This window comes from Urocitellus parryii, chromosome 12 (assembly GCF_045843805.1).
Source record: "Urocitellus parryii isolate mUroPar1 chromosome 12, mUroPar1.hap1, whole genome shotgun sequence".
Classification (NCBI taxonomy): Eukaryota; Metazoa; Chordata; class Mammalia; order Rodentia; family Sciuridae; genus Urocitellus; species Urocitellus parryii.
The window spans coordinates 29616467-29632365 of record NC_135542.1 but is presented as its reverse complement, the minus strand read 5'-3'; the positions used below and the strand labels follow the sequence as shown (position 1 = coordinate 29632365).

Genomic DNA, 15899 nt, shown 5'->3' with positions numbered 1-15899 from the left:
CAAGTCCACCTGATGATCTCCTGGCAAAGGGACAGAGGGTGGGGAGAGCTGCTGCCTCTCAGGTGGGACCCTCTGGGCAGAAGTGGGACTCTCTTGCCAGCACACTACCCCTCTGGCTTTCCAGTCCTGGGAAGGAGGGGCCTCTGCTCCTCAGTTCTGCCATTGCTGCTGCCAGGAGTCCTTGAATGTACTGTCTGCTCTCATAGCCTCACAAATGTGGGCACAAGAGGGCGGGGAAGGGAAGCTAAAAACCACACTGGGGCCTCTTTCAGCCTCCAGAACCTGTCTGCACCACTTTCCTTTATGTGATAAGAGGTGCAGGAGGTCTTGAAGGAAGGGAACACAGATGATGAAGGGGATGGTCCCAAGGGAGGCCCTGGGTTACTGGACAGGGTGACACCAGGAGGGAAACAAATGTCATTCCCCACCCAGGCTGCTGTCACTTACGCACTGGCTGCGGGGCTCAGACGGGGGGCTGCTGGTTCCTGCTTCACAATGGGGGAGACGATGGCTGGGTGGGGGATCCCTGAGGTGGGCAGGCCAGGATGGGCGGGAGCCACCATGTGAGGGGAGAACCGGCTGGAGACCAGGCTGTGCACCCGGGGAAAGCAAAGACAGGAACACAGGTGAGCATGCCACTTGGACAACCTGTGGCTTCTTCCCCAGGGCATGAACAACCCCTGCTGGGCAGAGATGGAGAGTGGAAGGGCACTGGTTGTCTTCTGGAAAAATCAGATTTGGGAACACCTAATGACACTCCCCTGTCCCAACACACAGGTCAGCCAAATCTGGTGCTGGACACAGGTGGGTTGAAAAACAAAGAAGTTGCCCAGTGTGGTGGTGCAGGCCTGTAAACCCAGAGACTATGGTGAGTTCAAAGCCAGCCTCAGCAACCTGGTGAGGCCCTTAAGCAACTTAGAGAAACATTGTCTCAAAATAAAAAACCAAAAGGACTGGGATGTGGCTCTGTGGTCAAGCATCCCTGGGTTCAATCCCTGGTACTAAAAACAAACAAAAAGCAAAAATTGTGTGGGATGAGGGCAGGGTGCAGGAGGAACTGACTCCGCCCTGGGTTTTGCAAAGGGCAGAGTGCAGAAGGGGCTGACTCCGCCCCAGGTTGTAGGAGGACAGGGGCCTGGGAGCAGGCTGGGTTGTGCAGAAGGTGGGGCACAGGAGCAGGCTCCGCCCTGGGTTGCAGAGGGAGGGGCACAGCCTCCTGTGTGGGTAGTACTCCCTGCACCATTGGAGGACCCATTTACCAGGTAGCCAGGTAGAATGACCAGTGGGACAGAAATTGCCTTTTACGGTCTCCTGACATCATCTCAAGAAAAATGAATCTCAAGGCAGGAGGGTAGGGGGCTGTGAGATTCTCAGAGAGATGGGAGCCAATAAACCTGTGGCTTCCACCTCCTGGGGCTGGAGAGGGAGCTCGAGGCAGGCTATCCAAGAAAGAGCGGAGTTGGGGGTGGCCTCATGCCTTCTCATCAGCTGACAAGGGAAGGCTGGGCCTGTTCAGGCGAGGCACTGACATCGCTTCGAGCTCAAGGCCCAGCCTAGGACTCACCTGGACATGGAGGCGTTCATGGCGAGGGCGGGGTACGGGTGCCGAAAGCCACCGGGAGGAAGGGAGTACATGGGCTGTCCTTGCCTGCAGGGGCCAGGGACAAGGACATCTGCTCAGCTCTTGGTAAAGTTCATGCGGGGGTGATGGGCTAGGGGAGGCACAGGACAGGAGCAAGGAGGTCTGTGGAGAGGATGAGGGTAAGAAGGCCGCGGCTTTCCTTACTGTGGGACGAGCCAGCCGAGGGGGTGGGGGATTTGTCCAACAGCTCCAGGAGACAGCGGGTAATACGGTGAGAGCTCCGATGGGTGAGGGGGCCGAGGGATTCCTGCTTCCCAAGAGCCATGTGTCAGACTGGCCTCACCCACCCCGGCAGCTTAAAAAGCATCAGGAACACCCCTCCTGCCCCATTGCGCTCTGATGCTCCCTCCCCTTGGCCAGCCAGTTGGGGCTGACTCATCTGCTCTGTATCTCCTGGGTCCAGTCTCTGGGTCGCAGTAGTTTCCCACTGGATGGACACCACCAGCATCTTTAAGGGTACCAGGAAGTCCTGACAGAAAGCCCCGACATCCCGAGTCATCAGTTAACTGACTTTTAGAAAATCTGCCTCATTTCCAGAGAAATAAACTTTGGATTTCTTTTTCGCTTGGGTGTGTGGAGCTGGGGATTGGACCCAAGGCTTTTCTTGAGGTAGCCACACCCTAGCCCTAAACTCTAGATTTCTATTCCACATTTGCCCTCATTATCTACAACTTTAGGAATCATTATTTCTCCCAAGTTGGATCCAAACCTGCTTTGAGCCATGACTGTCATAGAGCCTGTGGCTCCCTGGGTGACTCCTTCCTGTGCCTCACCTTACTGGTTCAGGTGATTCTACCTGAATGCTCCCAGACTAGGCACAGGTTGTGGTTCAGGGAGTCAGAGCCTGCAGCTGGCTGGACTTTGACAGAGCAACCCAGATATTCACTGTGGGGCCAGGCCCTGTGTCCTAAGATGGCCCGAGGTCAGCCCAGGAGAAAGCAGAGCAGGCTAAAGGAGCGAGTGGGTCATGAGACTCCTGCAAACTGGGGATACCAATTGAATGAAGGTCTGCCTCATTTGAAGCTACAATGTCCCCAAAGAAAAAGCCCATCAGAGCGCTACTTGTGTGCCGACACCTCACCTGTCTTTGGATCAATCTCCGGGGAGAGGTGCGTGGGAGGGGAGCCAGGGGAGAAGTGGTCCCGGCTGTAGGTGATGAGGGGCGTCAACGGGTGCATATGATGCGGATGCTGAACAACAGGGACTTTATTAGACTGAAAGACAGAGAAGAGAGACTGGGACCAGCTGCCTGCGAGCTGGGAGTAAGCCAGTTGTTATTTCCTAAGTAGAGTGCATGCCAGGTGACATTCCATTCAGTCCTCACCACAGCCTTGGAGAGGAGGAAGCCACAGGATGAGAGGGGGTCACACCCTCCCAGAGACCTTGCCCAAAGCACCTGTCCTCACCCCTTTGTCCTCACCCCTTCGCCCGTACTCTATGGCGCTATATGTTGGTGGCTCAGTTATTGAGGGTGCTGGGTAATCTCAGTAACTCTGAAAGGGCTCTAGCCCTTGTCTCACATGGCAAGAAGCTGTATCACCCCGACACGAGGAAACAGATCAGGAAGGTTAGGTGACTAGACCCAGGCACAGAGCAAGCAAGCAATAGAAGTGGGCTCCCCTCACACTATGTGGCTCTGCCAAACCAGAGTGCTTTTCCCCACACCAGTGGCCTCCCAAGAACCCGCGCAAACATCTGTCAGGGAGAAGGGACAGTTATGTATCTATTGGTAGTGGGGAATGAACCCAGGCTGCTTTACCACTGAGCTATATGCCCAGTCCTTTTGCCTTTTTTGGTAGCAGGGATTAAATTCAGGGGCACGCACTGGACCACTGAGCCACATCCCTAGCCTCACCCCCTTTTTGTATTTTATTTAGAGACAGGGTCTCACTGAATTGCTTAGAGCCTTGATTTTTGCTGAGGCTGATTTTGAACTCATGATCCTCCTGTCTCAGCCTCCTGAGCTGGTGGGATTACAGGTGTGTGCCATGTGCCTGGCTTACTTTTTATTTTGAGACAGGGTCTCACTAAGTGGCTGAGGCTGGCCTTAAATTTGCAATTCTCCAGCCTCAGCCTCGAGTCAATGGGATATAGGCATGGCCACTGTATCCAGCAACATTCAGTTTTTTTCTTTTTCTTTTATTTATTTAAAGGTGAACAAGTTATAAGTGGAGGAGTTTTTTACAAAAGAGATTTGTAAAAGAGATGATCTGGAGGTAGCCCTGGGGCTAGAACTCTAGACAGCTGTTCTGCATGTCTGAATCTTTTGACTGTGGATTCTAAGCCTTTATTCCTTTCATAGGATGTGTGTTTGCTCATAATGCAAACACATGTGCACTCCCTAAGTGCCCATGCGGACAACTGGACAACCACAGAGAACAGTCACCAGGGGGTGGGCACAGGACCCGCTGGTGGGAACACCCTCCACCTTCCCCTCATCAACTTCCTGTTCCCTGGAGTGGACTCATGTGATGCTGCACAACAATTTAAAACATTTTCTTCCTACTGTTGTCACCTGTTCACTTACTGGTTGTTGTCAATGTCTCTACACACAAGAACATATAACACAAAGGAAAGTATAAAAAATAATTCTAGGATCACTTTCTAGGAACTCAATGCATCTAAATGATGTATTTGGGTTTCTTGGAAACAACTTGGTCAAAATAATGATTTTGGTGTAAAAAAATGCAGCAGAATTCCCAGACAGAAAGTAAGTGATAAAAGTGATAATTACACAGAAAATATATATATATATATATATATATATATATATATATTTTTTTTTTTTTTTTTTTTAAGTGCTAGGGATTGAACCCGGGGCCTTGAGCACTTAAGTGATCTGCCACTGAGCTACATTCCCAGGTTTTTTTTTTTTTTTTTAAAGAGAGAGAGAGAATTTTTTAATATTTATTTTTTAGTTTTTTCGGCAGACACAACATCTTTGTTTGTATGTGGTGCTGAGGATGGAACCCGGGCCGCACGCATGCCAGGCGAGTACACTACCGCTTGAACCACATCCCCAGCTCCCATTCCCAGGTCTTTATTTTTTTTATTTTGATATAGAGACTTGCTAAGTTGTAGAGGCTGACCTCAAACTTGAGATCCTCATGTCTTGGCCTCATGAGTTGCTGGCATTACAGGTGACAGTTAAAAAAATACATAAATTATCACTTTAAAAAAAGATTAGTGGGTGTGAGGTGCACCCTTGTAAATCCATTGACTCAGGAGCCTGATGTAGGAGGATCGCAAGTTCGAAGCCAGACTCTCAGCCACTTAGTGAGACCCTGTCTCAAAGAAAAAAAAAATAAGGCTGGGGATATGAGTGATAAAGCACCTCTGGGTTCAATCCCCAGTACAAAAACAAAAGAACAAAAAACAAACAATAACAACAACAAAAAAATTAAATAGTAACACATCAAAATGTGAACAATAGTTATGTTGGAGATAGAACTGAGTGGTTTTTATTTTTTAAAAGAATTTACCTTTATTTTTTTATTAGTATTGAGGATTAGACCCAGTACCTCACCCATGCTAGGCAAGTGCTCTACCACTGAGCCACAACCCCAGTCCATGAGTGATTCTTATTTTCATGTCTATATTTTCCTATTTTACTTTATTACCTAAAAACATATACTTTGATAATGTTGGCCAAACTGTATTGTTATATTATGTGTATGTAACAACAAATCCCACCATCATGTACAATTGTAATACACAAATAAAAATATATCGAAAGGGGCTGGAGTTGTAGCTGATAGTGGCGTACTTCCCTAGCATGTGTGAGGCACATAAAAATAAATAAAATAAAGGTATGGTGTCCATCTACAACTAAAATATATATATATGATAGTATATAAGAAAAGGGAAAAATTAAAAGAGTAAAAAAGAATATAAAAAATTCAAAGTATTGAATAGCACAAATTTTCTAAGAACTACAAGCTACATCAGAAAGTACATTTAGAAAACACAATCACCATTTAATCTGCTCATCATTTTGGTACCTTCTGCTGTTGAGACCGCCCACCCATGGTGCTTGACACTTATCCAGCTCATCCTGAGCACTTTGCAGCATCACGTGCGGTTGAGCTGGGTCTTGGCAGCTGTGGCAAACAGCACTAGCCCTGGCCCACTCTTAGCAAGCCTGAGGCCCAGGTGGGCTCACCCATAGGCTGAGTTACCACAGCTCCCCACTAGGTGTCGCCAGGGTCCGGAGAGTGAGCTAGGAGAGGCGGCAGGCAGATAAGTCAGGACTCCTCTAGAGGCCAGCCAGGGCGGGTCTATCAGGCTGCTATCACAGTGAAGGTCCTGCCCTGTGCCTGCTCAGCTGCCCCCAGGGGCAGGACATCCACAGCGTGAACTCGGGCCGAGGGGTAGGAGTACACACTCTTCTAGTGAGCGAGTGGCCCAGTCCAGATCTTTGTGCCCAGAGAGAGCGAGCGCCTCAACGCCATCTGGGACCCAGTTTATTCCTGAAGTCATGAGGGACAACTACTTCTGGTCCAGGCATCTGTGGTCCAGTTCATCTGTATTTAGAACTATCCAAGCCAAAGCTCTTTAAATCCCTGGCTCCCAGGGATGTGGCCCCTTTCCCACCCCTCAGGACTTACTCTGAAGCCAAAGGAAAGGTGACTGCGCAGGGCTCCGGGCCACCCTGACCTGCTGCCTGCCCCCCTTCAGCAGCCTACTGGGAGTCCTCCACAAAGCCACCTGAAGGGCCTGTGCTTTTCTCTTAACCCAGCTCCAGAGATCAGAGGTAAAAGGGTGTGTCAAAGGAGGTAAGCCTCACAAGGAAGCCACGGGCTCAACAGTAGCCTGCTTGGGGGACATAGGCCAGTGGACTGATGAAGACGAATGTCCCCTCACAGCCAGTCTTCCACTACCAGTGAAGAGGATGTTCTCTTCTCTCCACGGGGGGCTGGGGGGGTGCTTGCCACTGAGCCACACCCTCACCCCTTTTTGTTTTTATTGCCAGACAGGGTCTCACTTACTTGCCTAGGCTGGCCTTGAACTTGTGATCCTCCTACCTCAGCCTCCTGGGTGGCTGGGATCCCAGGCATGACCGCCACGCCTGGCCTCCAGCTTCTTCATCAGTGTGACCAGTGGCACAAATTTTATTTTCCACAACATCAAGTCAATTCTGCTGTATGCAGAGATTAATGAGCTGGGAGATGTGAATAAGAATTTCAGAGGGGCCAAAGCTCAGTAGTAGAAACTAAGAGAAGGACTGACGTGGGTGAAAAGTCACCGATGCCAGTTGACCCAGGGCCTCAGTGTGCTGCAAGCACTTGCTCCTCACCAAGGAGAAGACAGCACTGCAGAGAAGTCGCACCCCTAACCAAGCATGCAGCCAACATCTCCCCCTCTGGTCGGATGGGCAGGGCAGGACAGGGTGCAACATAGCCATTGCTGCTCCTGGCCAGAAAGCATGGCCTGAGTAGGAGTGGGCGGAGACTCAGCAAGGCCTGGGGAGGGGTACTCTGCAAGATGGCTGGCCGTACCTCTCGAAAACCCAGAAGGTCAAGAAGGGAAGGGGAGGATAAGGAACTTTGCTGAGACCAAAGACACTGTCCACTGCAGTGTAGGAGCCTGGCCAGACACACACCAGGGCTGACACAGGCCGACCTCCCAGTCTACCTGGCAGTGCGTGGGCAGGTAAGGGGAAATGTTAGCGTGTCTTTCTTGATTCTGAAACTGTACTGTGCTCATGTTAAGAGAACATCTTTGTTCTTAAGAAATTATACATATATATTTTTCAGTACTGGGATTGAAGCCAGGGTGCTCTACCAATGTGCTCCATTCCTAGCCCTTCTTGCTTTTTGAGACAAGGTCCTGCTGAGTCGTCCAGCTGGCCCCAAACCTTCTACCCGCCTTCCTCAGAATCCAGAATAGCTGGGGTCACAGGTGCGCCAGCCCCTCTAGCACGGGGTATAGTTTTTAAAGGAAAAGGCCAGCGCACATCTTAATTTGAGAGCTGCATGCCAGGCCGCGCTGGTCTCATGGCGGGAACTGAGGAGGGGAGATGTGGTCCTTAGGGAGCGTCAGGCACGGGCTTGGCAGCCAGCAGTGTGACAGGAAGCTCTGCACTCTGCTTCTGAGAACCACCCAGTGATGCTCCCACACTGAAATGGAGCCATTGCAGACAGTGGCCCTGCAGGAGGTTCTGAGTTGTCCCCAGCCAGCAGCAGCTGCACCACCTGGGACTTACTGGAATGCCAATTCCCAGGTCCCGTCCCACCCAGACCGACTGAATTAAACTCCAAGAGTGGAGCCCAGGAGAGTGTGCGCACTGCAGTCAAGGGCTCCAAGCCCAGGCCCCTGCTCGTGCAGGCCAGTACTCCACCAGGCGGAGGTGTGTGTTACTGAGCTCTCTAGAAGATTCTGGTGGCTGCTGAAGACAGGGCCACTGTCCTAGAAGCCAAGCTGGAATTGCAGGGAGTGTCCCTGACCCCGTTCTCAGGCCACACCTGCTTCCATCAGCAGCCTCAGGGGTGGGGTCCCAGATCTTTGGCCTAAGGAGCCCCTCTGTGCTGGTTCCAACACCTGCTCAAGAGGGTGAGTCCCTGCTTGGTGCAGAAGGACCTGAGATACTGCCAGAGGGTCTTCCTAGTGCCGAGGAATGGCAGTAGTAGCTCTAATCTTGATCTTGCTGAAGACACTAAAATTTGGCAGAAAGTAAATGAGAACCATTGTTGATATCTGTAATAACTTATTACTGTTCAGAGAATGTTCCAGAAAGAATTCTAAATGCTGAAGGAGATTGATAAATCAAGATGTGGTGACACGAGTGACAGTTTGAGATTTATTTATAACCCTTCCTTCCCTTCCCATTGATATTAGGCTGTCTTAAAGCCAGATTTAAAGTTAGGTAGTCAGTGTAGTTAGGTTGGAATGTTAGTGAAGCCCAGGAAACAGCCCCCAACAGATTTGAAGATAGCCCATCCCAAAGAAATGTTAATGAACAGCAAACTTGACTGGGAAGTGCCCAGATTACTTCTTTGGCCCACCTGTGTCCCAACCCTTCTGGACCTTCCCACCTACATTCCATCACCAAAAACTATAAAAAGGGGAACACATTCGCCCTTCAACGGATTCCACCTCTTGGGTCCCCTTCTTCCTTCGGGAGAAGTCTTTTCTGCTGTCCTTTAATAAACTTCTAATTTTCCACTCTGACCTTGCCTCGGCGTGCTTCTCTGGTGTTATTCTTCAACATTGGGGAAGCAAGGACTCGTCACCAGTCAACAGCAGTAACACTCTGACCAGGGGAACATGAGCAGGTGACAGGAAGTGTTAAAGATGCTTTCCTTCTTGTGTGTCTGCCACATGAGAAGGGGCAGACACTGGTTCCGGGTTTGGAAGCCACGTGGAGGAAAGCTGAATCTTATTCTTACCCTACAAGAGCCACTCCGCTGACTCATACACCAGAAACAGAAGTGCTTGTTGGAAGTGTGGGGAGAGATATTTGACAAATTTTATTGTTGTATTGTGTGCATGTATAAATATGTAACAACATATCCCATTATGTACAACATTATGTACAACTCTAATGCACCAATACAAAAATAAGAGCTGGCATTGTGGTGCACGACTGTCATCCCAGCCACTCTGGAGGTTGTGATAGTAGGGTCACAAGTTCAAAGCCAGCCTCAGCAAAAGTGAGGCGCTAAGCAACTTAGTGAGACACTGTCTCTAAATGAAATACAAAATAGGGCTGGGAATATGGCTCAGTGGTGGAATGCCCCTGAGTTCAATCCCAGGTACCCAAGAACAACAACAAAAAATTAGGGGGTGGGGGAAAAAAGCACTTGTCATTGCAAGCCATGGAATCATTTGTTACACAGCACTTGTCAAGGAAATAGCTGACAATTTATAAATTCTGCAAAGATTTCCAAAAACATTTTTTGGAAAATACAAAAAAGTATAATGAATGACACCCCAACCCCAATTTTCAACCTATAATTAATTGGTTCTTATAATTTTTTTTTTTTGTTATATTCTTTTTACTCAAAAAAGCACAGAGGGGCTCTGAGGTAGAGCGCTCGCCTAGCACGTGTGAGGCACTGGGCTCAAACCTCACCACCACATAAAGATAAAAAGGGCTGGGTGTGTGTCTTAAGTTGACTGTTGAGGGAAACATGGAGGTGGCAGGTGTGTCTAGTGGGGCTTCAGAAACAGAAGCAGGACATGCTGTTGGACACTGGCAGGACTCTGGTGACACTGGCTCCACAGTGGCCAGGACCTGGCTGGAAGGGTACTGTGTTCTGGTGTAACAGGTGGAGCTCTGAGTGATGGATTTGAGAACTTAGCAGAGGGGGTTTTCTAAGCACCGTGCTGAAGGTGTGGCTTGGTTTTTCTTCCCCACCTCACAGTAAAACGTGAGAGAAAGATAAATTGAAGGAATTTTTATTCAAGAAGGAACCAGAACTTGAAGATTTGGAAATTCTCAGCCTATTCTTATGGCAAAAAAAGGGAGACAGTGTATTCTGCAGAGAACACCCAGGGAATGGCTGGACAGTCGCCTGGCAGATCGTGGGTGTGACCTGTGGCCCGGAGACCATCTCAACACCTCTTGGGCTGGGAAAAGGATAGGGCCAAATGACGGAAGGCTGTCAGGCTTTGGGGACTGCCTAGGACGGGCCATGGCCACCTGGCTGTGAACCAAAGGGAGGAAGGACCTGAGGGCTGGGGGGAGAGGGTGTACTGGGGCATTGGCCTCCAGAACACAGCCCTCCCTTCACTGGACAACCTGACAGGTGCAGGGTAGGGAACTGAGCCTGATGTGGTCTCTGTTGGCTGTATGCTGGAAGGGCCTGTGTTGGCAAGGCCTGGCCAGGCACAGTGCTCCAGGGAGGGAGTGGAGGGGGCAGGGGACAGCACCCGCAGCAGCCAGGGTCTGTCCACAGGGTGGATAAACTGTGAGCAGCGAGGTTAGTGATCCTGTACTGGAAATAGTTATTTATGAAATATCCTTGTTCCTGGGTTTTCAGAGCTGCCTAGAACAGTAGAAATACAAGAAGCAGTGACCGAACTCCAGCTGCCCTCTGGATAATGGCCGGTTCATGCACAAGTCCTCATGGACACCCCACCTGACCCACGTAGCCTCCCTGGATACCTGGCAGTTTTCCTCATCTGCCTCCTTCCCAGGTCAGACCTCTTATTAAACCATTTTACCCCTGATTCTCTAGCAAATTCCCATCATCCAGTGTCTAATTTCTCTAAACCATCCAGGGTCCAACCTGCCACCTCCCAGAGGCCTGCCCAGGAGGCTGGGGTGCCTCGGGGCCTCCCTCCACTCTGCCTCCACCTGCAAAGAGCAATCCCTGCAGAGTCTCAGTTCTGGCTGCCCCTGAGGATCCCTTAGGATTCCCTGGGGAGCTTAAAACCCTAGGACACCAGCCCCACCCCAGACCAATTAAATCCTGTCCTTGGGGGATCAGAGCTGAATTCTATGGGCTCATTATCTCTGTTACCTTTGCTGTCTGTCCATTTGTTCTGGTGCCTAATTCAGGCGAGCATTACCTCTTAGTTTAGCTAATTAACCGGGATTTTTAATTGCTCATTCCCTTTTGGATGGATTTCTTAACACTGCAGTGGCAGTCTAGTCTGCTGGCGGTGGAGCCCCATGTGGGAGCAAGCGCTGGGGATGAGACCTACTCTGTGAGGCTGAAGCTGAGCTCATTAGGACACTCACTTCACACAACAGCTCTGGAGCGGTCCCTCTAGCCCCCCTTAGTAGATGAGGAAACTGAGGCAAAGAGAGGTGATGCCATATGCCTGAAGCTGCCCAGGAAAGCGGTGGGGCAGGCTTAAAGCCACTGTGTTTCCAGCCTGGCCCACATCCTCCTCCCATGCACGCGCCCTCAAATTGGGAGTGTGCGGCTCTCACTCTAAAGCTCCAAGCACAGAGTCCCAAGGTAACGCTGGGGTCCCCTCCCGCAAAGGCCCTCAGGTCCCGAGCCCCGTGGGCTTTGAGGGATGCTTCACTGCTAGGCCTGACCACAGTGCAACACCCATTAACAGTTGGTGCTTTTCTGCTCTCAGTCAAAATGAGGGTCCCCTCTGCAGCTGGTGGGGCACTGCTGTCAGCAGAGCTCACTCTGCAGCGGCCAGGTGTGTGCAGCTGCAACCTCGGGGGTAGAATCTTTGGAAGGTTCAGGAGTTTCATGTATTTTTCTGACTTACCCTGAGACAGTTAGTGGTGAGGAGCTGATTTACTGGAGGCAAAGGATCTAGAAAGGAAACGAAAGCCTAGAAAAGTCAGGAACTGATGGGAGAATGACACAGCGTCTCAGGGGCAATGAAAAGCACAGAAAGGAGCCAGCACTCTCAGATGCCACCACCGAAAGCAGGGGGGGGGGGCGGGACTCAGCTGGCAGGGGCAGGGCTGAGCCGGGCTGCAGCGGTGCCCAGAGAAAACACACAGCCAGGGAAGGTGGCAAGGACTGGAGGGAACAGCCTCTTGCTCACAGTGGCAGGGCAGGACACAGCACAAGCCTTGATTTTTCAGAGATGGGTTGTTCTGTGCAATAGGAAGGATGGGAAACCCGGAGCCCATGTGTCAGTTTTTAAAGGGAAATCGTGTCTTCTTAAAAGCACCCAGAGCCAGGCATGGTGGTGCACTGGTAATCTCAGTGACTCAGGAGGCTGAAAGAGGAGCATTGGCAAGTTTGAGACCAGCCTGGGCAACTTAGTGAAGCCCTAAGCAACTTAGTGAAAACCTGTCCCAAAATAAAAAATAAAAAGGGTTAGGGATGTGGCTCAGCACTCCTGGGTCCAATCCCCAGTATCTGAAGAAATAAGTGAAGCCAAGGAGCGACAACATGCTGAGAGACCTTAGGTGGACAGAAGAGAGAAGAACAGGCCCCGAAGTCTCAGATCTGCAGCAGGGGACTGGGAGCAGGTGGAGGCAGGATGGCTGGGCAGGGGGAAAGTCAGTAGGTGGGTAGATGGGGTGGAATCCTCCACTGAGGCCACTCAGGCCACTAGAGGGCACCCGGACCTCATATTCATCACCCCAAGAGGGACTCTGGGGCTAGCTGGGGCCAGAGCTGTCAGCCTGGCCTAACCCGAGAGCTTTTCAATGGGCTGCTCTGTCACCAGGGTGGGCATGCCAGGGCTGTCTGGGTTGCTCACTGGCCCTACACAGATCCCCGACCCAGATGCAGATGCTACCAGGACAGGGGACTGCTGGGCTCTGACACTGCAGGCTGTCCCAGAGGGCTGGAAGCTGCACAGGCTCACAGCGCCACCATTCCATTCTCTGTATATCCATCCTCTCTCAGGCTGACTGACTTTGATGAGGGAGGATTAGCAGCGCATCCTAACCTGTCTTGGGAGAGGAAGGATTGTGCCTGAGTTTGCTTTGAGGCACTCTGTGGTAGGTGGGTGTGGGGTTCCTTATATAAGGTGCTCTACTTTCATGTGTCTTTAAAATTTTCTGAGATTTCCCGATCACCACCTGTCACCTCGCCTGCCTCACAGCTAGCAAGGGGTATTGTCGAAGCCCTGGTCTCCAATCTGTACCATGGCCACGTGGAGGCAGAGCAGGTCCCTGGCTACACCTCTGAGGTTCTGGGACTCAGAGTGTGGAGGCCCACCTCTGGCTGATGGTGAGGAGCCTGGACTCAAGGAGCTCAAGTGTGGGAATAGCAGGGTAAGGGTGAGGCTCAGCATCTGCTCTGCCCTGGATACCAGCCCCCGCATCTCCTGAGGAGCTGAAACCTGCTTAGACTGGACCCCACTGAGCTTTTGTGAACACATCTTAGTGGATCATTTCCTGCGGTGGTTTTGAGAAGAGGCCCAGGCGGTTCTGATTGAGATGCAATAGGTCAGAAAGGACCCCCTTGCCCATGTGACCTAGCTGCAGGATCCAGCGCATTGGCAAGGATCTGAGACAGGTATTTCAGAGGAGCCAGGTGAGCAGCAGGGGCCCATCAGTGTGCCAATCACAGTGCCAGGGCATGGAGAGGACACGACCTCACTGTCAGCCCCACTGTGCCCCTGCACTGGAGGAAGCTCAGTGAGCCCCCGTCAGCTTCCCGGAGCTGCAGGGAGAAGGGGACTGGATGAGGACTGGGGGCCCCTTTAGTGCTTTAGGGTGGAATGAACTTACCAAGTGTGCGGGAGATGGCGACCTGGTGTCCTTGACTGTGGAACTGGGGGGCACATCGAGGAGGGGCCATTTCATGTGCAGGTACTGCATGGGGAGGAAAGATAACACAGCTGGTGAGGGGGGTGCCCAGTGAGAAAGAAGCAGCCCTGCGGTGGGGTCCCTGTGGTGCAGGAGGCCATGCATCCCAGCCCCCAGCCCTTTCTGCTTCAGTCATGGGACAAGCCGGTCCCATTGAGGAGCAGAGGCCCCCCAGGTGGCCATCCTGCCGGCCTGTTCCCATCTCTTGCAGCTTCATCCAATGCTCCCGAAGAAAAAACTCAGCAGAAGTAGCTGGTGAACAAATGAATAAAACCACCTGCTAAACTCGCAGCCCACGGGGTTTCTCGATCATCCAAGAGTTTGCTGAGCTTTTTTTGGTTTTCTCACCCTTAAAAAGATCACCAGTACCTGCCCACCTTGTGTCACTGCAAAACACTCAAACTCAGCAGTAAATACCCTATACAAACACACACACGTGCACATATGCACACACACATGCGTGTACACAGTGCTCTATTCCAGGGAAAGTCTCCCTCCACTTGGGGTGGTGCAGCCTTGGCCTGGAGCAGAGAGCGGGCAGCAGGCAGGGTCCCTGGGAAGAGCCATCTGGACTCCGAGGCCAGCACACAGGGCTTCTCCTCTGTCCACCTGCCATGTGACTCGGAGCCTGTTTCTTCATCTGAAGGGGAGCTGTTGTCCTTGACTGCAGGTTGTGCGGGAGGGACAGTGTGGGGGCTAAGCAGGAGGGAGACCTTCAGTAGGTGTCCTCTTCCACCAGGACAGGTAGCCTGGGGCAGCAGCCCAGCAAGGCAGCCTCCCTGCAGGGTTCTCAAAGCCACCTGGAGAATGGAAGCTCTGACAGGAAGTGGTGACTCCAGGAAATTTCAGGAAACCTGTGGGGTGGGCACAGAGGCTGGGCCCTTGGAGCCCTGCACAGGGAGTCCAGCCCAATCCCCATCTCCTGCTGACCATCTTCTTCCTCCTTCCCACCCCGCCCACCTTGTCCTACCCAGAACCCACACTTCCTGAACAAATTAACTGGGATTGCAATGCTCATGGCAAGGTGAAGGCACTGGACAAATACTGTCATCAGTAGTTAAATCTCCCCAGCGAACGGTGCCAGTGCCTCATTTGCGATTTTCAAAGCCCATTCACACATCAGTTTGGGGCAGGGGCAGACTCCAGACCCCACACTCTTCACAGCACCGATGCCGATGCCCATCCCAACGCTTCCTTTGCTCTGCTGGGGTCTCTCAGCTTTCTTGCTGCCACCCAGACGTGAGGGGACATGCAAGCACCAGCATTCTGTGGGGATGCTCGAGGTCACCAGAGCTTATGCTCAAGGCCACCAGAGCTTTTGCCCAAGGACCAGCTGTGTGCTAGCGCATCCTGGAAGCAACCATCCAACATCGGTGTTAGAAGGCCCAGCCTGCCAGCATGAGACACAGGGAAAGGGAGCCCTCAGGCCACAAGCCAGGTCACAGGCGTGGCTCAGGGAGTCTGAGATCAGTCTGGGTTGGAACTAGGGCTTGGGGTCTTGAGTGACGCTGGCAGCAGTACTGGGTTTCTCAGCCTTGGCACCACTGGCGTTGGGCTGGGTAGTCCCTCTGCCGTAGGCGACAGTGCTGAAACATGAGTAGCGCTTTGGCCTCCACCTACTGGAGGGTGGTAGCCTCCTGCCCAGTGTGATAGCCAAAGACGTCTTGGACGTTGCCAAAGGTCCCCGGGGCAGGGAGGCTATGCCGATTCCCTGAGACCCATGGGGTTTGTCTGCCAGGCTCTGGGATGTCAGGCACACACACGCGTGTGAACACGCACCTAATGGTAAAGGGCTCTGGCAACAGCTAGGATCTAGGGTTGCTTGCCATGTGCCTGGTGTCTCACCCATCTAATGCGGGGTCTTGAACTTTAGGGGGAGGAGACCACCCCAGCCTCTTCTCCCCTCGGGTCCAGACTCACATGCTGAGTGTACCCGAGTCCCAGGAGCCTGCAGGGTGGGTGACAATCTGAAGCCCTGCCCACCACTGAAGAGCAGTCCCTTATAGGTGTGTCCCCCAGTGTGGGAAGATAGTAGTGTTGGCTCTGGGGTGTCATGCAGAGAGGACGTGT

General features: G+C 51.9%; 1 protein-coding gene across 1 annotated transcript in view; it reads right to left on the bottom strand.

Annotated features, from left to right (window-relative positions):
* The window catches only part of Tcf7l1 (transcription factor 7 like 1), a 115915-nt gene that overhangs the window by 3251 nt on the left and 96765 nt on the right, over positions 1-15899 (bottom strand). The window contains exons 4-8 of the mRNA XM_026414123.2: positions 13752-13835; positions 2724-2856; positions 1787-1889; positions 1565-1648; positions 448-591 (exon numbers count right to left, since the gene is read on the bottom strand). Coding sequence (XP_026269908.2) covers positions 448-591; positions 1565-1648; positions 1787-1889; positions 2724-2856; positions 13752-13835 — 548 coding nt within the window. The remainder of the gene's footprint in view (positions 1-447; positions 592-1564; positions 1649-1786; positions 1890-2723; positions 2857-13751; positions 13836-15899) is intronic.